Source organism: Zalophus californianus, chromosome 7, assembly GCF_009762305.2.
Source record: "Zalophus californianus isolate mZalCal1 chromosome 7, mZalCal1.pri.v2, whole genome shotgun sequence".
Taxonomy (NCBI): domain Eukaryota; kingdom Metazoa; phylum Chordata; class Mammalia; order Carnivora; family Otariidae; genus Zalophus; species Zalophus californianus.
Window position 1 is genome coordinate 33,881,675 of NC_045601.1, and position 24,925 is coordinate 33,906,599.

The 24,925-nt window shown below is 38.0% G+C and overlaps 1 protein-coding gene across 7 annotated transcripts in view; it reads right to left on the reverse strand.

Annotated features, from left to right (window-relative positions):
* Nucleotides 1-829: 829 nt before the first annotated feature.
* L3MBTL3 (L3MBTL histone methyl-lysine binding protein 3) overlaps nucleotides 830-24,925 on the reverse strand; it is a 119,876-nt gene continuing 95,780 nt past the window's right edge. For 5 of the 7 annotated variants that reach the window (XM_027603585.2, XM_027603580.2, XM_027603583.2 and 2 more), the window contains 4 exons: nucleotides 18,774-18,853; nucleotides 8,071-8,243; nucleotides 7,786-7,848; nucleotides 843-2,657 (listed from right to left, as the gene is read on the reverse strand). In XM_027603585.2, coding sequence (XP_027459386.1) covers nucleotides 2,514-2,657; nucleotides 7,786-7,848; nucleotides 8,071-8,243; nucleotides 18,774-18,853 — 460 coding nt within the window. In that variant the 3' untranslated portion in view covers nucleotides 843-2,513. Of the gene's footprint in view, nucleotides 2,658-7,785; nucleotides 7,849-8,070; nucleotides 8,244-18,773; nucleotides 18,854-24,925 lie in introns of all 7 variants that reach the window. The other 2 variants (XM_027603586.2, XM_027603584.2) reach the window with 1 other exon arrangement.

Sequence of the window (24,925 nt, forward strand, 5' to 3'; positions counted from 1 at the left end):
GTTAGTGAGCTAGAAAATGAAATTTCGATCAGCTGCCCACCTCTACAATGACTATTCAATACTAACTGCTTTGGTGAGAATGGACAGGCAGAGTACCAATTCAGTACATGTCAATGTCAGCTAAACTAGTCCCTAATTCCATGGTTTCTGTTTCTTCCCTTTCACTAGAATGTGCCTTTAGTTCCTTACAAACTTTCACTTCCCCGCCCCAATTTTTTTTAGTTCCACAATTTGTCTTATTCTTCCTCTCCCAAATGAATTTACCAAATTCTTACAGATTCCTTTCCTTAGGAAGTCCACAGCCTCTGTGGCTAAAGGTCAATGAAAGCCTCTCTTTGTTCCCATAGGCTGGAGAAGAGATTGGGGTGGAGCTGCAGGAACCTTGCAGTGAGGTTTGGCTCTAAACATGGCAGACGTGACCGTGAGGGCAAATTCACTTAAGCTTTATTATCTTTTCCACAGTGCATCTGTCCCCAGTGCCCAGCATGGCCCTGCCACTTGGTAAATACTCCTGTCAACTAACATAACTCTATTTACTTTGGAGTCTGCGTCTACTGAATCTAGAAGTTGCAAAATGGCAGCCTGTGGTTATATTCCAACCTGCAGACAGGTCCCATTTGGCTTACACAATGTAATTTTTAAAAAATGTCTCTACTTATTTACTTACTTATTTATTGTTGTTCTTCGCATCACCTGGGACACAGTTGGACAATTTTGAATCCTGCAGATTCATTACATAGCGAGGTAATGCCCAAACCTTTGACATTGTTCCTGCTCTCATTTGCCTGTTTGACAAGCTTTCTAAAAAAAAAATCATACATATGTAAAAAAAGTATCTGCAATTAAGATTTTATTTCATTCATGTCAGATATAACAAGTGCAACTTGAATGTACAAATTCTGAACAGAACATAAAAGAAAAAAAAAACCCCAACAACGAAAAACTTATTTAAGCAGATTCATGCAAGAAATGAAAGGGACATTGCAGATGCTATGGCCCTTTTGAATTATGACAAATGCAAAGGTCTGCTAACAGACTCCCGATGGGGGACATCAAAGGAAGTCCTACATCAGAAAAAATAAGGGCAACTAAGGAGAGAGGTGGAACTTGCCCCAGAATTCAGACAGCATGCTACAAACTTATTTCCTACTCTTATAATAGCCCTCGAACAAATGGTCCATCCTAGAAGTAGACATTACATCCAAAGGCTGATAAAATAATTACCTTTTGTGTTGGAAAGGCATTCTTGGAAAAGAAACACTAGTGCTAGCAGTTTCTAGGTAATCAAGGGCTTTCATTTAAAGTGCATCTGTACATTTATAAAACTTAGGTGAACCGTTCTACAGAGAAAGGAATCTTTCCAAAATGGAGGTTCTTGAATAATTGCTTTGGGAAGCTGCCCCCTTGATCTGTGAGCATTTAGAATCTTTGTGTTGACTGCTATTGCCCCCTCACACCCTACCTTTTCAGTAAAATCCATATACTCTCTCTTCAGCCGACCCGAAGAAAATCTTTGGGTCTGGAGGAAGAAGATCTGGGACAGAGCTCTTTATGGATTAGTGTTTCCATCGACAGAACGACCCCTTCAGCTCTGAAAAGCATCACAGTGACTTCATTGGCAATTAGAGAGAAGCTCAAGATCATCTCATAAATAGTTCAAGATCCTTACAAACATCCCCCCCCAACAGAACTGCATATTCCTTTGATACCACTGGACTCCTGTAAATACATACGGCACCACAATGTATAAGATTGATGCCATTCAAATACATCACCTAATTTATTTATATATTTTATTTTTCAATTCCATTATTTATATACACGTTTTTGGTAATTATAGTAAAGATGCTGGTGAAAAGTAATTTGTTTAACATTTCATAATGCGTGCAAAAGTAAAAACACTGATTGAAAGAAAGGTAATTCTTACCACCGTTCAGCCCCAACAAATTATGACAAGCAGTTAGGCAATATCATGACTTGCAAAGTTATACTTAGCATAATGTTGCAATTCAAAATATGGCACAGAATGAACAATACAGGTAACAGTCCCACTGGCAAATCGCAGCCAGGTTTTGACTAATTTGGTTTCAGTTGAAGTTGGATTATATAAAAAGGTTTCTGAAAGTACTGAAAAAGAAATTGTGTGCATGAAAGAGAATTCAACAATGTTTACAAAATGCCAAAAGTTCTTACTCTGACCCCCCCTTTTACCATAAATAATTAACGAAGTCCCCTTCCCCCCCACCCCCCGGCCTCAAAAAGATGTACAAAGATAAATTTAGCTCAGTGAACAGAACCAAAGGATGACCGCTGTTAGACAGTACTTGGTTAAAAGCCGAAGGACTTTCATAAGGATTCGTTATATATTGTCTCTTGAGGAATATAAATAATCTGATAGCATCGCTCTTTTGAGTTTTGGAGACTTCTCACGTAGGAGTTATAACTGTCCTTGTGCTTTGAATAAAACATGAGCTTTAAAGCAGAAAGCTGATGGTATTCAAAATTCACCATCTTCAAAGTTCATTGTGAGAGTTCTTCTCTGCAGCTTTGAACATCAGGATAGAATTGAAAATTTTGAGAGCAGGGCCCAACTTAATGCTCATAATTTTAACAATGTCTGTTTGGGTCATAAGCAGAAAGGCTTCTCCATCAATTTGCTAAAATGGGAAGAAAAGACAAAGAAGATTATGAATCAATCGGATGTGGTGGTATGGCAAATAGCCGAAGCTGAGTTATCAGCTGTCTTCTGCACAACACCACGAGAATGGCACAGATGGAGCTCATGTGTGTGAACATTCCCGACTAATGAACCTTTCTTACCGACAATAACCAAATGTGGACTGGAAGCAAACTAAAAACTCAGTCATCTGAAAAATCGGCCTGCAGGAAAATGGAAGACGCCCATATCTCCCCATGATGACTCTGACTTAGGCAATGAGTCAAGAAGAATTTGGAAAACTCAGGGGTGCCTTAGATACAGTTCCCATTATGGCAGGTTTTCGAATGAGAGAGGAGAATATGCACACAGCTGTTTGTGGATATAAACAAAGGAATTCAGGCAGACGTGTCAGCTGCACTCTAACATTTTTTTTAATTAGCTTTCCACAATGAAAAGAATAAATAACATTCACTTTATTAGTGAATAAATAGCATTCATTTTTAGAGTGGCCACAATTACTCTTCATATACAGAAAAAGAGTAGTAACTAACAAGGGCAATCAACAGTGTAGATGGGAACACATTAGATAAAGGTGGCAAACATGGTGTGAAGAATGGCAGACTAGGCTGGTTCTACTACTACTAGGCGGGTAACTGTGAGCAACATCCTTCCTCTCTCTGGGTCTCTTCTGAGATTAAAATTCTGCGCTTCCACAGAATAGAAAACTTTGAGGTTTAAAGATACAGCTCTGAAGAAGATGGATGTCTGGTTTAGTGGACAGAACAAAGGAAGAGTCTTTTTGTAAAATTTTCAGGTTTGGGGGTATCCCACCACCTCAAAAAAATTAATTCGTTTCTCTTTCAGTTTTTCCATTTTACACAAAAAGAAAAAAAAAAAACCAGTAAAACACACGTTTGCTCTCTGCCTCAGAGTACATCAGAAACTTTGACAGCAATGTACTGTTTTGAGTTGATTGTGTCTGTCCCAAATTCATACATTGAAGTCCTAACCCCCAATAACCTCAGCATGTGACTTATTTGGAAACGGTTACTGCAGTAATTGGTTAGGATGAGATCATACTGGAGTAGGGTGATCCATGATGACTGATGTCCTGATAACAAGAGGAAATGTGGACACAGAGACAGACACATATAGAGGGAAGATGATGTGAAGACAAAGATAGAACACCATCTATAAGCCAAGGGGGCAGGTCTGGAACAGATCCTTTTCCTCCATCCTCAGAAGGAAGCTACCCTGCCAACACCTTGACTTCTTGCCTTCTTTAGATTTCCAGACTCCAGAACTAGGAGGACAATACATATCTGCTGTTTAAGCTACTGGTTTATGGTTCTTTGTCATGGCAGCCCTAGCAAATCAATACCACTCCAAATTCTATAAACAGTTTACTAAATAAAGGCTGATATAGTTTAATAGCTGTTTAAGATTTCTCTCTTTTCTCTAAAAATACAACAAGCCTGAAAACCCTTTTAATCGGTAAGAACTAGGGCCATCTTATACAACTTTGAGTAATAATTATTTGCAAAAGTTTCCTAAGTTTCAGTAAGGAAACATCCCAGTCATAAACTAGGAAGGAAAAGACACTCCAGTGTAAATTTCCAAGTGAAGACAAGTTCAGTGTCAGATAGGAGAAATGTTCTTGTTTTTCGGGGAACATTTGCTCTGGTCTCACTTGTTTGTGCTATGACAGTCCTCTGATCAAGCAAGGCCAAGCAAAGAGGCAGATCTATTAACACTTCACTCAACCAAGGCAGACCTTAGTAGAATAAATGGTCCGACAGAAGTCTTCTAAGTCATTAATGAAAATATCAACTAACATACTGGTTCCCAAAGAGCTCATTACAAAGACAGAACTGTTTATTATGACCTTGGGCCCTACTGAGGCTCCTTCTGAGATTACATAAGAATTTAACATGACAGATGACTGATGAGAAGAAACAGTCCGAGAACGGCAAGGCTGGAATCTGAAAGCTGGGAGTGGGGTGAGAAGGTGAAGTTTTGGTAGAATGTTCTGAAGGTTACCCCGGAAAGAAAAAGTCATCCCGAGGCCAGTGCTGGCCAGTATATTTCACACTGGCTACTTCAAAGCGTGACTATATCTACACGCCTCGACTGGAAGGAAGTAAATTTAATTTGAGAAAATACTTTCTAAGAACAGTGATCACTGCAATGTAACACTGGGCTTGTTTTCTGTTTGCTTTTGTAATGTATATAAACTGGTCTAACTCTAGAGATGAAGTATCTTGCCAAAGGCCCAAAACTCCGAAGAAGGATTTGGAGCTCGGGGTTCTGGCCTTCCATTTCATTACTATTACTTTGCACCCCTGGTTCTTTACCCAGTGTTTTAACTCTGCAAATCACAGTGACATGCTGCTTGGCTGTCTTCCTCAGAGGGTAAAGGTATGAGCATGTTCACTCAACAAAAACTTTTTAAACATCTATTATATTCCAGACACTCTTCCTGGGGCTGGGCATCCAGCAGAGAATAAAACAGATGTAGGCAAAAACAAGCAAGGAAAGAAACCAAAACTCCTTGTTGAGTTTACACTCTAGTAGTCGAAGATAGACTGTGAGCAAAAAATGTAAGAGATAAGCAAATTAATTAGTAATGAAGTGACAGTAACACATTCTAAAAGATGATTCATGCTATGAAGAAGACAGCTGGGTGGGGAGATGACTGGGCAGCAGGGACGGGGATGGATGATTGAGAAGGTAGCATCAGAGCAGAGGGAGCGCGCCGTGTGAACGTCTGGAGGAAGAACACTCCACGTAGGGAAGAGCCAGAATGTGCCTGGATGATTCAGAGAATGGCAAGGAGGCCAGCATGTGGAACAGTGTAAGCTAGGGATGGAGGAGACAGAGCTCAGGAGGTTCTCACCTCTCTCAAGGTCATGGGTATCAGACTGCAGGCCCTTGTGAGGATTTTTGCTTTTATTCTGATTTACTACAGGAAGTCTAGGAATGGAAGAGTGACATGATCGCACTTATTTTTAGCAGAATCCCCCTGGCTAGGCTGGGAACAGATTGTAGAGGAGCAAAAGCAGAAGCAGGGAGACTGCTTAGGAGGTGACAGCATTACTCCGGGTGGGAGATGATGGTGGCTCAGACCAGAGTGGAGGTGGTGAAGGTAGAGAAACAGCCAGGATCCCTACATGTTTTTTAAAATATACCCAGTAGGATTTTCAACAGATTAGATGTGGCGTGTATAAGATAAAGTGAAGTCAAGGATGGTTCAAATAACGGCCCATCCTAACACCTGTACTGTGCCTCCTAGAGATCACTTACTAGACTTTAGTCAGATTTAGGGTTTACTTCTAGGCCTTAAAACCAACACCTGCTAACCTTGTGAGACATGAATTTCACAAGAAATTACAGGATGAACGACTAAAGGAATGAATGAATATGGGAATGATACACGTGGACAGTGAACACTCACTGTCTCATTCCTCACAAGAAGGACACTGAGGATACTGGTGCCTGAGGAACGTCTCCAGAGATAATATGCCATGAAGAGAAAATGTATTCAAAGAAATATCATATTTGAATTTGAACTTGAATCTTTAAGTAACAGAGCAAATCCACACAGGTTGTCTGGATATCAACAGAACCAAAAATAGGATTTACAAAATGGATGTACTATAAATTTATTTTAAAAAATGTTTTATCATTTTCACAGGTAGTAACTACCTGTTTTTTCAAAGGAAGAACAACAGCTCCCTGCAGGTGTCTAAATCTGTTCAGGGACTGAAAAGTAATGGACAGTGGTCCACGAAGACACTTAGAATTTAGGCGTTAAGAAAAGAAACTCAAAATCTGAATAACTGTCAATTAAAGATCAACTAAAAACCACCAAATCAAAAAGATCAACTAAAAAAAAGAAAAAAGCATTCTTGAAATAAGAACATAAATCAGAAAAAAAAGGATGTTGAAAATCAGATCCCTGTATGTCTTAATGGGCATCCATCCAAAGCATAATGATATCTCTTAGTGTAACTACACTGATGCCCAGTGCTTGGGTTCTTAGCTGTCCTGATACTCTTGCAAGGCTCTTAATTGAAAGTGTGCTATTCTTACCTGCTGAGGTTAAACACAGAGGCAAACAAGGCATATATACTTATAACCGTAGACAGCAGATGTGGAGAAAGCCTTCTGAGATTACTTGGTCTTCTTTCTACCTTCCGGTAGCCAAGATAAGACTGATAATTGACTGCTCTACGTGGAGGAGCTGACTGGCAAGGGGATTATTTTGAAAGGTCTCTAGTGAGAAGAGTCTCCTGCTGTACTCAAATAGCATTACTTCTATGTAGTTAAACCCAATTTCTTTTTTGTTCTAATGCTCAATATGGGTCATAACATTAATCATCTCTTATATTGAAGTTTTGGGCAGGCAGATGAAAACAACTAATGTAATAATCTCTCAACTGCAGACTGTAATGAATATCAGTTATTACAAACACTACTGAGATAGGTATAAGATCTACGGGGTTATTTTAGCAACAACAGTAATATTTATTATAACATTAAATGAATTTAATTTCAGTCTTGTTAAAATGACATTTGAAAATAAAATAAAGGGAACTCATTTCATATTATTAAAAATAAAATGTTGCTTATTTCTCTCTGTGCTATAAATTATACAAATGTATGCTATTAAGTTTTCTGTGTGTGTGTGTATGTATGTGTGGTATGTGTGGTGTGTGTGTTTAAGTAGGCTCCATGGGGGGCCTGAACCCATGACCCCCAGATCAAGACCTGAGCTGAAATCAAGACCTGAGCTGAGATCAAGAGTTGAATACTCAACCAACTCAACCCTGAGACACCCAGGCACGCCCACCTCGCCTTTTTTTTTTTTTTTAAATAATTAACCTAGTGCTATTGCTGTGGAGCATCATAAAATGGTACAAACATTCCTGCTGCATCTAATCTTATACAAAGACATTTTCATACAAATGACTAATACTGCTTTTTAGACAACTCCATACCAATTTGTCAATTTCGACACAATCCATCCCTTCCCTCTTCTGCCAATTCAAAGTATTTCACCATTCATTGCATTTCAGTGCTTTGATCCCATTAAGTAACATACTGCCATTTAGTGGAATACTTACTTCATCTTTAAATACCTTTCCATGTTCTTCACACCCAGGTAAGCTCTGTATGAATTCTGACACCTGTCAAAAATAAGATGAAAATTCCCGTTTTAAAAAAAGAAGTCAGAATCTAAGTGCTACAGGTTCAAAATATTTCTCCTATATGTTTTAGTTGGTCTTCTCAGAACAATTTCTTCTCTTTCAGAGAAAAAGATTCAACCCCACTTGCATTCACTGTACCCACCCCTGAAGGACCTACTGCTACATCCAGTCCCTGGCAGACAAAGGAAATAAAATATATACCTCATCTGTGCTCCATTTGGAAACTTTACTGGCAGGGATCCCGGCTACGGTGGGAAGAAGTTTGCTCTGCTGCTCCCAGCGTAAGGGCAGACATGGAATGGGAGACTTGAAGGACAGAAAGACAGCCGATCGACGCTGCGCCTGCTGAATGCTAGGTTCTTCCCGGGCACCTGCTTGATTGACACAATGGGAAATCACACTCTGAAAAAGCAGCAAAAAAAAAAAAAAAAAAAGCCCCAAATGCCATATGTCTCCCCCAAATAATGAGTTTGTGGGGGGGGGGGCGCCTAGGTAAAGCACTGCTTCCTTTCAACATCATATTCACTGAATAATTACACTTTCCTTTTTCATTACTGAAGGTCACCGTAAGAAACAACCCATACATTCAACTCACATGCTTGCTGCATTACCCATTATGGAAGATATGTCACGTTAGCAAAGCTGCCTCTTTAATGTTTCATGGAAGATACCTGCCTCTCACTTCAGGAAATAGTTTGGTTTCCCTTTCAGCTGTGGATGTCCTAAAGGTAATGGCCAAGTTGGGTGCTCAAGTCCAGCCACTGTGGTTACCCTGTGTTACTATATCTCTTTCCCTTTTATCTCAGTCCCGCATTCTTCTTTCAGTTTCTGTTTACCAATCACGTTGACTTTTTAAATAGCCAACTTACGGCGCCTGGGTGGCTCAGTCAGTTCGGCATCTGCCTTCGGCTCAGGTCACGATCCCGGGGTCCTGGGATCGAGTCCCGCATCAGGCTCCCTGCTCAGTGGGGAGCCTGCTTCTCCCTCTCCCTCTGCCTGCCATTCTGCCTACTTGTGATCTCTCTCTCTCTCTCTCTCTGCGTCAAATAAATAAATAAAATCTTTTAAAAAATAAAAAATAAATAGCCAACTTATTTTTTTGACAGGGATATGAAATTACTGCAATAAAAATAAAACCATAGAAAGGCAAATGCTTTTGTCATTCTTATATTCGTGGAGATCAAAATTAAAGGTACAGAATATTCCATTTATCTGCCAGATCTCCTGAATCCAAGCCTATTTACTGCCACTCTCCTAAAATCGCCATTTTTTGCAAATGATTTTATTGTCACTGGGACTCCTACAGCTTGTCAATAATTATCTCCTTAAGATTCTTTAGAACATAAATCTTCTCTGAAAACTACTTACTCAAAGCCCATCAGAAGAAAGGCACCTCCCCTAACATTTACTCTCCTCTACCCCTATTCCAGCTCACAGTTACAATGACACCTATCTTTGCCAAATGGTTACCTAGTTTAGGCTTTTGAATCTCTGAGAACATTTTAAGCTATTTTGTATCTCTAAGAATATTTTAAGGGTTTTTTTCTTTGAAGAGTATGATTTACAGAAAAGTAGACAAATTGTAAGTGTACAGCTCAAAGAATTTTCACAAAGTGAACACACCCATGTACCCAACACCAGGACCAAGAAACAACATGGCAGTACACCAAGAGCCTCCCTGTGTCCCCTTCTAATCACACCCCAGCCGTCAAGGGTAACCCCTTTCCTGACTTCCAACACCATAGGTTCTTTACCCCGCTTCTGAATTACATTTAGATGAAAACCTTGGTGTTTGGCTTCTTTCTTTCAAGAGCATGTTTGTGAGGCTCGTCCACTCTGCTTGCTGTCTGTGGTTGTACCTCACCTGTTCTTGGCTGTATGGTTTTTCATTGTTGTGAATATTACACAATTAATTTGGAATTAATGGACAGCTGAGTTGTTTTTAATTTTTGGCTATTACCAACAGTGCTGCTATGAGCATTCTTGTACATGTCTTTTCCTGAACATATGTACGTCTCTATTGTATATACATACTAAAGAGTGAAACTTGGAGCTTATAGTGTTTGTGTACATTCAACTTTAGCAAATTCTGCCAGTTTTCCAAAATAGTTGCACGATATGCATCCACTAGTAGTGTAAGAGTGTTACAAATCCTGTGTATCCTCAGTAACATGTGGTATTGTCTACCTTTTCCATTTTAACCGTTTTGGTTAAATGAATTTGCTATGAATTTGAATGGTATCACATTGTGGTTATAATTGCATCTGTCTGATGACTCATGAAGTTGACAATCTTTTCCCAAGTTTATTGGCCAAATGGGGAACCTCCTTTGTGAAATACTTATGTTTTATGCCCATTTTTTTTTCCATTGGGTCATCTTGCGTTTTTCTTACTGATTGTAGAAGTTATCTATATATACTCTGGATAGGAATCCTTTGCTGGAAATACATTCTTATTAACATCTCCCATTCTCGTCTTCCTTTGTGTTCCCTTAATACAGTCTTGTATGTCTACTGAAGAAATCCTTGCTTACTTCAAGGTCCTAAAGTTAGTCTCCTCTGTTTTCCACTAAGTACTTCATGATTTACCCTCACAATCTAGCTGAACTTTATTTTAGTACAGGGTGAGATAAGGCTTGACATTCCTAATGCTTTTTTCCACGTGGATTTCTAATTCCCCAAACATGATTGATTGAAAAGACATCCCTTCCCTACTGTACTGCATGCAGGGCCAGGTTCCCCATAAATATAAACATGTGTCTCCAGATTCTCTACTCTGTTCCACTGGTCTCTTTACACCAACCTATAGGTTTTAGTTACCACCACTTTAGAAGTGTCCTGATGTCTGTGATCTAGTTCTTTTTCAAGACTGCCTTGGCTATCCTTATCTCTTTGCGTTTCCATATAAAATTTAGAATCAGCTTGTAAAAAAAATGCTAGGATTTAGAGACGGAGATTACTGCTGGATATAGACCAATTTGGTTCTGAGAAATGACATCTTCACAATATCCAGTCCCCCGATCCAAAAACAAGGTATATCGCTCCATTTCTTTGGGACTTCTTTACTATTTCTCTTTGATCTTTTGTCATTTTCGGGTATAGGTCTTGCATATCTTTTGTTAAATTTATTCCTCTGTATGTGAAGTTTTCTGTTTCTTAAAAATTTATTTCCTATTGTTCTACTATGGTTCTTTAATAACTTTTCTTTTAAACTAGCCTAAGCTGAATTTTGAAATGCTCTTAATATTAAAAAGTAACTTAGAAGTAACTATTAGGGGGAAAAAATCTGTCTTATTGGAGCTAACACACACTGGTCCTGGTTCCACCTGAGTGAGCTCATACAAAAAAAATCTGTCTGTTCCACATGAAACATTTCAATTCTTCAAATAATATTTAAAAACCCATCATGGTACCTCTTGCCCCATTTAATTCAATGAATCTCATATAATTGGTTATAAGGTTTTAGGACCTCAGCCTGTTTTACCGAATATCTGTTATGAGCCAAATATATAAGCCTTACCAGTTTGTTTTTATTCTTTTTAAATTTCCCAGAGTTCAGGATGTTTCTGGTTAGCATAAATGTGGGGTAACTTAAAAACATTTCTTAATTTCAGATACTACCAAGAGTTTAGCAATTATTTGAAATATGATATTTGTACAATCTTTCATGAGGCAGGCTATTATGAAATGGTGAGATTTCCAGTTCCACAGGAGAGTGAAACCATAGAGCCTACTTTATGGCTTGTCCTCTGATTACTTGCCACCTAAGTGTCAGTCTTTTCCAAAGTGGGACATTTATGATACAACTGTTTCTATTCTATTAACACTTGCCAACGGTCCCTCTTTCACCATAGTTCTATTCTATTTCCTGCTAAAGCTGTCTTACTCAGCTCATTTCTAATGTTGCTACATCATTATTCTTTAGAAATACAACTGAGCCAGGGCACCTGGGTGGCTCAGATGGTTAAGCGTCTGCCTTCGGCTCAGGTCGTGATCCCAGGGTCCTGGGATCGAGTCCCGCAATGGGCTCCCTGCTAGGCGGGGAGCCTGCTTCTCCCTCTGCCTCTGCCTCTCTCTCTCTCTGACTCTCATGAATAAATAAATAAAACATTTAAAAAGAAAAACAACTGAGCCATTCTAAAGAAATGACTAAAACCCCTAAAGCTCCCATATTTCTGGTGGCTTCTGCATGTCTTTGAAGCTGATGCTATAAACAGGCCTACACGCGTACATCATTCTAAAACTAATAAGAACTTCGCATCTTTCACTTCAGACTTTCCTTGCTTTTGTTGATTCTTTCATGCTGACTGATGTCCTGAGGCCCAATGGTGTTTTCTGATGAATGGAGTAAAAGCAGAGTTTCCCAGCCACAGAACATCCCATCTCTTCAGAAAATAATAGTGTTAGCTATGATCCCCATCCAAAAAAAAACAGAGAAAACAACTTCAGTTGGCTGAATGTGTACCTGAGTCCTTAAATTGCATAGAAATGTGACTCCAGGTTTTTATTTTTAACATGTGATCAGACTAAAATAAATGCAAAAGACTTTGGCTCAAGTAGCCGGCTCAGTGCCATGAGTAAGGAAGAGTAGGTTTGAATGTGCTCAATGTGCTTCAGAAAACAAAGCCTTTGCTCTGGAAGACATTTCTGCCACCATCATTTTACTAGAGTCATATTTCTTACTGCCCTCCTATCAAACTATTCATCTGCCTGAAAAATAACACTTTTATTACAGGAGTTTTCTGTATGTTTTGAAGTTCCCTGAAATGAAAATTTACCAAAGTCCTTGTCCGCTCCCCTTTGGCTTCTGGTTTTGTGCTTCCACAGTTCTTCACTGCTACTCAGTTCTGTACCATTAGGCACACAACAGCCTGGGGAGGATTTCCAAGCCTAGTTCTTACTCATCCTTGCAAAAGTGAGATATGATTAGGAAACTTTCTACTTTGTCTAGAAACTAACTGGCTTTTACTGTTTTATGACTGTCAGGGATGTGTATTTCTGGGCCTCTTTAATATCGGAAGCAAGAAAATGTTAGGTGGCAGTAGTAAGAGAAATAACTTGGTGGAAATATGTATGGTTTTGTTGCGACTGCATCTGCTAGACAATTATCAAACGAGGAATATTTTTCTTAGGCTGATACCTGGGGAATGGGTAGTAGAGGCCTGCCTATTTACAATTATGATTTACCATATGGAATTCACTTACTCAGCATGGACATGGTGTCAGAAACTGTGAAAGGTTTGTCAATACAGCATATTCTTGCAGATTTTCTTGAAATGAAGTGCAATAAATAATAATGTAGTTATCCAAAGTAGAGACCTGCCACTACAAATTTGCCCACCATGTCTGTCAATTCTGGTTGAGAACACGGGTATTAAAATTCCTGATTTGGCTTGAGGTAGGAAAAAGTGAAGTGGAAGATTAACCCTTGTAAGAAGTCATTTCTGATAAAGGTGATCCTGAAAGAAGTATCTTCTGATGTTTCACACAGAATCAAGACAATAAATGTTCAGTATAGGGAACATCATCTAAACCAACCATGAAGTCTCCTGGTAGAAAGAGACGTCCTCACCTCCATGGAGTGTGAGAACCTGCTTCCTACAGGGCCATTCCATTAACACCCAGTGGGACCACTGTATGGTAGGCTGACCAAGCAGGGCAAGTCCTAGACAAAAGGAGAAGTACTCCCTCTCCGCTGCTTTCAGACTCAGATCCCACCTTGAGTGCGGTTCCTATTTCCAAGTCTGGAAATGCTATATCAACAAGCCAACAGCATAAGTTACCATTGACCTCTTGCCTGACTCATTCCTACCCCTTCAAGCCAGAGACAGAAGTGAGACCAAAACCTCCAACGGCCTTGCTTCATTTTAGTTTCAAAACAGTGCTAGGAGGTAACTATCCTTAAGGTGAGGAAACAGAAGCCTGACATGCCCAAAGCCACTCTATGAGAGAAGGGCAGCATCAGACAATGACCCTGGATCTTTTGCCTCCTAATACAGAGGAGAGGGTCATGGTCAAGAGGGTGAGCTTAAAAGTCTGATAAACGTGGATTCATATTCCTGCTCTGCCACTGACTAGCTCTGTAATCTTGGTGAAATCAAGTTAACAAGATTGTTGTAAGGATCACATGATATTTTTAAAATGCTTTTCCCAGTGTCTGACATATAGTAAAGACTCAGCAAATGAGAGAAATTATTTCTATTTTGAAAGAAAGGCATATCACTGAGAGTGTATTGGATATAAAAAGCAAAAATGAAAAGGAGTCAAAATACCCTTTCAGGCTAATATTCCATGAGTCTATAAAATACGTTCCTAATGTGAAAAGAACAAGGCCAGAAGAAAAGGAATACATCTGTCAACCAAAAAAAAAAAATTTTTTTTTCTTTTAATGGAGTTAACTAACTGGTGACTAAATATAAAAAGATGAACAATAAGAGTGATTGGGTAAGATAAATGGATCACAGCATCAAGGAATGGAGATAAAATTAGCTCCACGATACTTAACTCAAGCTGAAAGATACTTGAGGATCATTTCAAGATTAACAACCAAAAAAAAAAAAAACAAAAAAAACCCCACCAATTGCTATGGAGGCAAAAAGCAAGCCTGACTTTTCAAGTGAGAATCTAGCACATTACAAAACAGAATTCAATTCTTTCTGCATTTCAGCCACCCATGAGAAAGAAGGCTTGCAGGAAAGAAAACAAAACTACACCTTTCCCAGGAGTACAAGAGTTTAAACTTGAAGGACAGTTTATAGAATACTTTATTAATGCGCTTTCCTACAATGATAGGAATGAGTTATTTTTTTAAGGTAAAAAGAAGTTTTAAAAAAAAAAGGGACGAAGAAGAAGAAAGGAGAAAAAGTGATAAATTATATCCAGTTAAACTCCCCAAAGGTCAAATTCAGTTGCATGGTGAGAATCGTAATAAAACGGGGGCTCATCATTACATATATTGCATGGAATTAACCAGAATTAACTAAAGAAATGGGGGAGGGGAAGAGGCTTTTTTCAGAAGGAAGGTTTTTTTTTTTTTTAAATATCAATTTGCTCTATGACTCCAAACAAAATAGTTCTCATGGGCCTGCTGAGTCTTAAATCCTACTGGCATTTTAAACAAACTTAAGGTGGCTTCTTTTCAGTCTCCTCTATCCTAAATAATACACAAATTGCAAAGGGCTTTCTCTCCTACCCTTTGCACCACCCCTCCAGCCAGCTAGATTTAGGAAGGGTTCCTTCCACCACTGGAGGGACAGAATTGGGAATGATCCCTGGTGATTTACTAGGCTCAAGAATGTGGACCCGGAGTGGAGTACAACTCCCTGACCTCCAGGCTCAGGTTTGCAAGAGGAATTCTTCCAGCACCCAAATGGGAGCATTGAGGGGTAAGCGTTCTTGACAAAAGACCTGGGAAAAATTCTCTGGACTCAAAAATGTTAAAATAGAAAACAATCACCATGGGGCCTCTGACAAAAAGTTCTACAAAATATCAGAAGAGGAGCATTGATTTACTGACAGAAGAGTTTCATGATTTTAGTGAGGTACAAGGGGATAGAACCTTTACAAAACAAAAGCAGGCTATGAAAGAGAATAAGCCAATGTAGGAAACTGGAGGGAAACAGAAACCACTGCTGTTAAAATTCATGTTAAGACGAACCAGGAGAGATGATGGACTCTGAAAAACAAACTGAGGTTTCTGGAGGGGAGGAGGGTGGGGGGATGGGTTAGCCTGGTGATGGGTATTGAGGAGGGCACGTTCTGCATGGAGCACTGGGTGTTATGAACAAACAATGAATCATGGAACAGTACACCAAAACAAATTACGTAATATATGGTGATTAACATAACAATAAAAATTAAAAAAAAAAAGAAAAAAAATTCATGTTAAAGGCAGTAAGTAGTAGACTTGACAGAGCAAGAAACTAGGTAAGATATCTCAACTTGAGAAATATGCCTAGAACATCAAAAATATATGTAAGTTGTTAAAATACTAACATACTGGGGCACCTGGGTGGCTCAGTTGGTTAAGCGTTCGACTCTTGATTTTGGCTCAGGTCATGATCTCAGGATCATGAGATCGAGTCCACACTGGGCTCTGTGCTGAGTGTCGAGACTCCTTAAAGATTCTCTTTCCCTCTCCCTCTACTCCCCACCCCCACTGCTCGCTTGATCTTTCTCTCAAAAAACAAAACAAAAACTAAAATACTTTCATACTGGTTGGTACAATGCCCCCTCCCCCATCCCACTTTCACCCTCCCCCAAGGCAGCCAGGCCCTTAACTGGACTTCATAAGATCCAGCAATTAAGGCTAACTCGTGGTATAGTGGAGAGCATCCAAAACTCTCCTCCAGTACAAAGACCAGTGTTAATTTTAACTGTCTTGTGCAAGGTTGGATGCCAAACCAATTGTTAAATATTTTGAAAATAAAATATAATCCCTTGGCTCTAACTCAAGAATAATAGGTATTACCGGTCAACAGAGAGAACAGAGCACAAATGGTAACCGAAATTATAACTGAAAGAAGTTTCCTGGATTTAAAGACCAGTTGGCAATCACAGCATGATTTCACTGCAGATGAAATTAGTTTTACGAAAGTTTTATATAAAATGGTTCAAAACTTTGATAAGGAAACATCAAATTCATTTTAAGAGGCTAAAAATGGATGAGATATTAATAGTCAAATCTCACTTAGGAACATATGTGCAAAAATTCTCAGAGCAACTTATTTTATGAGGCTCTCTCCTTTTCAGTAATAAAAAATAAGACAGTAAATAATATATCCTTATTGAACTATAGGCTTTGTAGGTGAGAACAATAAGAGTTATATATGAATCCTAGTAATGTTTCTGGAGAGAATAAAACAGAAAAACTCAGGCAATTCAAATCGAGAAAAACAGGACAAAAATATACAAAGTTGGAGAAGACAAACAGAGAATACCATGCATATCATATGTTAATCAAGCCAAATTCTCTATTAAGAGAATAATAATTTTCCAGATCATTTCCAGAAAAAATGATCAAAATCAGCTCAGCAAATCCAATAAAAAGTTGTCAATCACCAAGTTAGGGAGAGACTGAAAAGTTACCAAAGTATTACTCCCTCAAAAAGTTCAGAGTCTAGAAGATTCTATTCTGCATCTATCTGAATTTTCACTGATGAGACAATTCCAGGCAATAAACACTTCCTCCACAATACTACTACTCTACTACTCCCACCAGCTAATACTTCAGCCACTGATGCATTGAATCCTAATGATAAGCCAATGACGTGGCTACCTACTACTACAGTAATCTTACACGGGAGGAAACTGAAGCCCGGGGTGAGCTGTGCAACTAGTAAGTGGTGGAGCCCTGAGAGGAATGAAGGCTGTGATCCTAACCACCATTCACAAAGAAAGACTGAGACCCTTGTCTAAGAGTCCAATATACCTTGATGACAAAACCCTCAGGAAACACATGTTTTTCTTCCTTTCTAAATGGCCAGAAACATATTAAAATAATCAATGCTTGCATAGCACTTACTATGCGCCAGGCACTGTTTGAAGCAAATGACAGAAGCACTTCATTGCCATGGCAACCCTGGGAGGGAGTTACCATCATTATGCTTCTGGGTAGATAAGGAACCAGAAGCATGGAGAGGTGTTCAGTGCCATGTCCAGAATCACACAGCGAGCAGGTGGCAGAGACGGCATTCAAACCCTGGCCATCTGTAGGGTTTGTACGTGGTGTTATATTAAACACAACAAAACATGCTGAAGACAGCAGAGAATGTAACCTTTAAAATAATCACACATTACTGCTTTCTAAAAATCAGATATGGAAATCAAAGCCTCCCTTATGGAACAGGTCATTGCAGGCAAACAGTCATTAGGTGCTGTTCTCAAATCTTATAGAATAATCTAAAGCAAGAAATACACACAAAAAAGCAAAGTCTCCAGGGACTATCATTAAAATCCCAATCAGGCTAACCTTTTCTCATTAAAAAAATAATTATTATGTGTAAGTTATAACTACAATCTATAGTATGACTTACAGGCATTACGACTTCATTACTTTGTTAAGCCACTGTAATGTGTTTTTAGCAGAGATGGAAGACAAATCACTTTCTCCAGTACAACTTAAAACATTTGTTCAAATGATTTGCTTTTCATTCTGTGGTATTAGACTAAGGACCTATTAATTCCATTTGGGTTTCAATACACATTCTGAGGTGAGTTTTAAACATATGAAGCAAATGACATCAACGATACCAAAGAAAATATATCACAAGAACCAAAGAGAATGCTGCCCAAACTTTATATATACTATTGCACAGATATGTGAAAAAGACTGTAAATATAGGTCACAAATGAATCCATATCATTATGAATTACATGCTACAGTTGACCCTTGAACAATGCAGGGGCTAAGGGCACCAACCTCTGTACAGTCGAAAATCTGTGTAGAACTTTTTTTTTTTGAAAATCTGTATAACTTTTGATTCCCCCCAAATATAACTACTAATAGCCTATTGTTGACCAGAAGCCTTAAGCAATAACTAGTTAACACTTATTTTGTATGTTATATGTATCAAATACTGTATTCTTACACTAAAGTAAGCTAGAGAAAAGAAAATGCTATTAAGAAAATCATAAAGAAGACGAAATACATTTATAGGACTGTACTGTATTTATTGAAAAAAAAAAATCTGTGTATGAGTGGACCCGCACAGTTCAAACCCACGTTGCTCAAGGTCAACTATATGTTTATCCCGAACAATAAACTTTTATAGCCTGTGATAACAGAATAAACCAACTAAACGAAGTTTATCTTTAATATAGAAGTGGCTGCTATATTCTAGTCAAGTTCTGACTGTTGAGTATTAATAATAATATCCATCAATAAGATGAGATTATTATGGCTACCTCTGGCTTCATGCGACGTCCTCATTTCACTTTCTGTTCTCTCTTCAAAGTCCCCTTTGACATCATCAGCATGCTGGTCTCTGAGAAAAACAGGTGTATCAATATTTTGTAATGCACTTTAAAGGATGGTTCAGCCCTGCATCTCAGCAACTGTTATAGCTAAGTGATAAATCACTGAATTCTACTCCTGAAACTAGTATTACACTGTATGTTAACTACCTAGAATTTAAATAAAAACCTGAAACATTAAAAAACAACAAAACAAAACAAAATAAAAACACATACCACTAAAATGTTAAAAAGGATTTTCAGTTCTACTAAGAAGCAACTCCTACTAATAACATCTATAAACATCCATTTTCTTCATTACCAATTTTCATTTACAGTTCAGAAAGGAGATTTTTAAAGCTAAGAATGGTATTAAGGTGAACTATTCTGGCAAATGCAGCTATTGAATAACTCAACTTCAAATGGGGACAGGTATTCATGAAGAATTTTACTTTGTACTATACAGTAAAACTACAATTTAAAGAACGAAAATATTTTGAAACTCCAGACCGTTTAATCAAGTAGCATATATACTACACTCAGCTCAGGGATTTGGGCTTGAGCTGAGATTGGCCCAGGAGAATCAAACTCAATTCTAGGAAGCTTTTCCTGGCTTAATAAGGTCAAATGTGTAGGCTGAACGGATTCCAACTCTTCTTGACCAGGAATGACCCAATGCTAACCTAAGCATGCCGAAATGCTCTAAAATGCAATGGAATCCATTACGATCTTAATTCAGAGCTTTATCCTTAAGTCAGGGACAAAAACGGCATTAAAGGGAACCAAGAACAGACTAATTATATTTTCTTTAAAGCTAAATTTCAAGTACTTAAAAATTTTCAACCTAATTTTTCCATTCCCAGAGTTCAAAATACATCCCACTCTCCAATTTCCTGGTACTATCGAGGCTATGATCCCTGGCTTACACACTTCAATGCCTTATAATACTCTGCATTTATGATGTCCTACTGTTTATGTGTTGTTACCTATATATAAATATATCCTGAGTTTCTAAAAGACCCAGATCATACTTCTGTTAAGTTTTAAGAAAAAAAGCAAACACATTTAAAACCAAATATCCCAACAAAATATAAAGAAGCTGTATAGTCTTAACTACAAAGGCACTAATTTATTCTCCATTTGAAGGATGATAATTCAACACAACAATTCAAACACAGTTAGTATGCCATAAATACATGTTCACTACTTCTTAGATCATTTCCACGAACACATGTAAAATTTCATTGAGATCTGTGCTCCCTGGCTAATAAGTTTATACTAAAAACAACTTATCCCAAACGCTGAAGAAAACTTGCTTATTTGAGAATGGAGATGAATCATTGTTAATACAAAATAAAAACATATCTTCTTCCAAGAGTAATCAAATGACTATTGGAGGCTCTTATTCCATAAAATGTGTAGAGATGGAACTACGGGAAAAAATAAGAAAATCACTGATAATTGGAGAAGGACATTAGTTGAAAACTGTCTTCTCTGTAAAAACTGTGCTAAAGTTATACTTGGGAATTACAACATGCTAAAATCAGCTTCATAAAATCAGCTTCATATGTTAAAATTAGCTTATGTGATCTTCTGAACTTGTTTAATATTAAATTAGAATATTCTTTGAGTCTACAACTCTATCCCAGTAAGTATTGTGACCACTGAAAAAAGTTGTTTGTGGATGACTATCTTAATATTTATTAGAAAAAAAGTCACATATTACAGTGATAACTTAAAATTGGCATTTTTCAGAGTTAAAATAAATTCCTAATTAGTTATCATAGATTTCCCAAAAGCTTTAATGAGTGGTTATAAGGAAAAAAAAAGACAAACTGAGATCAAAGGCTAAAATTAAGTCTTAGAATTTTTCAAGTATTTCCGTTTTCGTGATCAGAATTGTCCACTGACAACAGTTTTACATTTTTGTGGTTTTAATAAAGCACAGCATTCCTTTAAAGTAAGTTTTATTAAAATAAAGGTATAAGACTTAAGTATGAGCAAAGTTCTATTGTATGCTTATGCCCAAATACAATGCCAGTGGTTTATCTTATGAATGTAAGAAAAGGACCATTTGCTAGGAGAGAATGGAGACAGAAAAGGAAAATAAGACCTCTGACTCAAAGTTTCTTCAGGCCTGAATCTGCTGTAATCCATCCCCAGAGAAGCAAAATGGAAGCCATCTATTCTTATATTATTTATATAGCTTCATTATAGAAGCATGTTCAGTTTCCATTTTCCCTACTGCAACTCGTGATATTTCATTAAGCTGAACCCATATAAACTTGGGAATATAAACGTGAGTATTTATCCTTACCAAACACAATTCAAATAAAGGACTCTAGAAGAAACGTTTACTGAATGTTTTATTTCCAATTAATAGACTGATTCTACTAATTCCTTAAAATTAAAAGTGACTAAGCCCCTAGGGGGGGTTCTACATGATATTTCATTTACTAGAAAGTTGGAGGGGTGGGGTAGTGGGGTCACCTGAGCAGTCTCTTAGAACAAGCATTATCAAATGGATGAACAGAACCACTGAAGTGAGCAGAATCCTAATTTAAGCACATCTAGAAATGTGGGAGCAGTTAATAATAAAAGTTACAAGAACATACTATGCGCCAAAGGCTGGCTGAGATCTTTATATGTCCAATATTTCATAACAATCGCTAGAAGGTTCTGTTCTTATAGCCACTGAAATTTAAAGAGGTTAATGCCAAATTTGTAGAACAAGTATAGCACCAGGTCTATTGACACCAAAATCCATAATTAGATTCAAGTATTACTTGGTTTTTACCTTTGCATTTCTCCAGAATACACTATACCCGTCTTCTAGTGACAAGGTCAGTCATGAAGAATCTGACTCATTCTTGTTTGTTTTGTATTTTATTTAAAATAAAAATTGGTTTCTCGGGGTACCTGGGTGGCTCAGTCGGTTAAGGGTCTGCCTTCGGTTTGGATCATGATCCTGGGGTCCTGGGATCGAACCCCGCATAGGGCTCCTTGCATGGTAAGGAATCTGCTTCTCCCTCTCCCTCTGCCACTCCCCTGCTTGTGCTCTCCCTCTCTCTCAAATAAAGTCTTTAAAAAAATTGGTTTCTCAATTAGGCAACCAATATTTCTCTCTCCTACAAGGTGAGGAGTTTCATTGCTAATTCTGACTCAAGAGGTGCCGTGATGGGTCTCTTTCTCTGCGCAAAAATGAAATCCTTAACCTAGGATTTCAACGTCCTAGGCACAAAGTTATTCTAGTTGCACAGGTCTTCCGACTACAGACAAAACACGTTTATATCAGAATGCCCCAACTCTGTGATAACTTTATAATTAATCTCTCTGGAACATGGTACCAGATGTGCTTAACAGATTCTCTTTAAAAAAAGACAACCAAACATATTTTGATGTATTTTAATGGTACAATTTTGCTCAACATAAAAACATCTCCGTTTTCTTCTCTTGATCAATACCTTCCATTAGCAACAATTTCATTTAGGAAGGAGGTACAAGCTGACTGGGCAGGGGACTAAGGAATCAGAACATGGAGTGGTTACATGGATGGTCCCTGGAAGTGAACAGAACTCGTTCCAATATCAGTCCTGCTACTTAATTCTAAATGATCTTCAGCAAGTTACTTAACTTCCCTACTTCCCAGCTGCATCATCTGTAAAACGAGAAATCCCTTTCCTCACAGGCATTTTGAGGACTCAATAAAATAATGAATAGAAAATACTGCCCACAGCCAGACACAGAAGCGGAAGCATGATAAATGGCAGCTTCTACTATTTAAGAATTACTTCTATTTGGGGATAAAATCATCCACTGTCACCTGTTTCCTTCAAGTTTTAAAATAGTTTTTAGAGTAAAAGTTACAAGCCAGACTGCAGCCAGACGGCCTGGGCTGTAATCCGGGTCTGCTATTGACTACTTGTGTAATCTGTAACCACGAGAGGTTCTACATTTTTGAGTGGGGATGTGAGAACAGCACCCACCCCACATAAGGCACTGTGAAGATTAAGTGAGCTAAAGTAGGTAAAAACACCTAGAGAAGTACCTGGAATACAGCGAATTCCCTTGAGATCTTAGAATTTTCAAGAACCGATTTATTTCAACATTTCTTTAGCTTGAATTGAAATATAACCATAGCTAAAACCTTACTCAAGAATACTCTTTAGGTTTTTAATTAAGACAGTGGAATCCACTCATGTATTCTTTATGAGTCAGCAACCTCTTTTTCTCTGTAATTACATATCATGCTTTAAATGTCTTACTATCTTACTCTAAATATGCTTTGTAGTAATTATTAGCAAAACAAACATCAGAAGGGTAAATACACAGTAGCAGGATGCATCTGAATGCAAATAACTGTCTTTCTTCAAGTTTGTTTATTTTTCATTTAAAAATAATCCCTAGCCAATTATGCTTCCATCCCCAGTATGTTAAAAACAACATTGAAAAAAATGTGAAACAATTATTTTGCTTCAATTCAGAGATTTCAGCTATCCCTTGAAATCCAGCATGAGTTTGGTTTCGCTCCTAGCTTGAAATAACCCCACCTTTTCTCTCCAGCAGCGCTTATTCTAGTCTCACAGGGGTTTTGTTGGAGCTGAAAAGTACCTGTACTCCCTAGTAACAAGAGGCAACACAATGAGTGTAGCTGGGGCCGTAAAATAATGTAGGAATTTCTGTTTTGAACGTGAAAAGGAGGTCTTTTTTGCATGCCCCCAGCAATTTTTTTCCCCCTAATTTCTGGGCTGAGGTCACTCACAGGAAAAAAAATCCAAGAAAGAGAATCTCAGGGTTTATACTTCAGAGGAATTATAAAAGATTACTTGAACTGTCTCCAAATGCCTCCTTACAAATGAAGAGGAGAGTGTGCATGCACAGTCTCAGTACAAGGAGGTCACCAACTTCAAAAGGACTCAGAAAAGATGGCAAATAAAACCAGTCGGATTAAAACTTTTATGTCTATGGTTAACATTTGAATAGTCTTTAAAGATTTATTTATTTATTTTTGAGAAAGAGGAGGGAGGAGGAAGAGAGAGAGAGGCAGACTCCCCACTGAGTGAGGAGCCCCACATGGGGCTCAATCTCAGGACCCTGAGATTACGGGACTTTTGAGATCACAACCTGAGCCGAAATCAAGAGTCAGGGTGCTTAACTGACTGAGCTACCCAGACACCCCCAGCAGTGGTTTTTATAGTGTTTTCATAAACATGGCCTAAGAGAGGTAAACATGGTTTACTATTTATCTAATGACTAAAAATAAAACATTTTCATTAATAAGCCTATTAAATTATCATTTAGCATAAGGAACATATATTAATGATGAAAAGTAATATAATTAGTCAAAACAGTGGATATTATCAAATGCCAAGGAAAAACCCTCCAGAAACACTAATTGAGCAATTAACTGATCAATCGTCTTATAAAATGTAAAGCCCTAACCAATGAGGTGAGCACTGGGGAATAAAGACCATATACTATAAGAAGAGCAAGACTGCATTACTTTCATGTTGTCAAAGAAAAGTAACCAGGTGTCACTGCTTTTCCACTATATATAAGAGTCATCTGAGTCAGGAATTAGTGCTATTCGAGGGGATAAAATAAGACCCTGTTATAATTTTGGTCCAACAAACTTCACAGGCATACAACAATTACAGAGTCATCTCTTCCTTACACTTTGAATGGTTGCCCTGGTGTCACAGTGTTTGGCACAAGAACTGAGAGTGTTTTAACTAAAACTGAGCTTTTCTCTGGTGCACACAAATAACCACATAGATTTGACTCAGGTTCCCAAGAGCTGAAATATTTTTAAACTTCCACAGCTCCTGATCTGTATCTGGCAGCCCATTGACAAAAAGGGGAAACAGGCTTTTACATGGGCAGGTAATGCCTAGTCATCAAAAGGACTTTCTCCAATTGTCAACATCAAACCCTCAGGCTCAGAAAGCCTCAAAAAGCAAAACAAAGTTCCCAAAGATTCTTAATTAGCATTTGTAATCTTTTAGAACTTTTGGCTCTAAGTTAATGTTATTCTATTTGATCTTGCAGTTCTGCAAAGTAAAGAGATTTTTATACGCTTATAGTTTCATATTTATGTCAGCTTG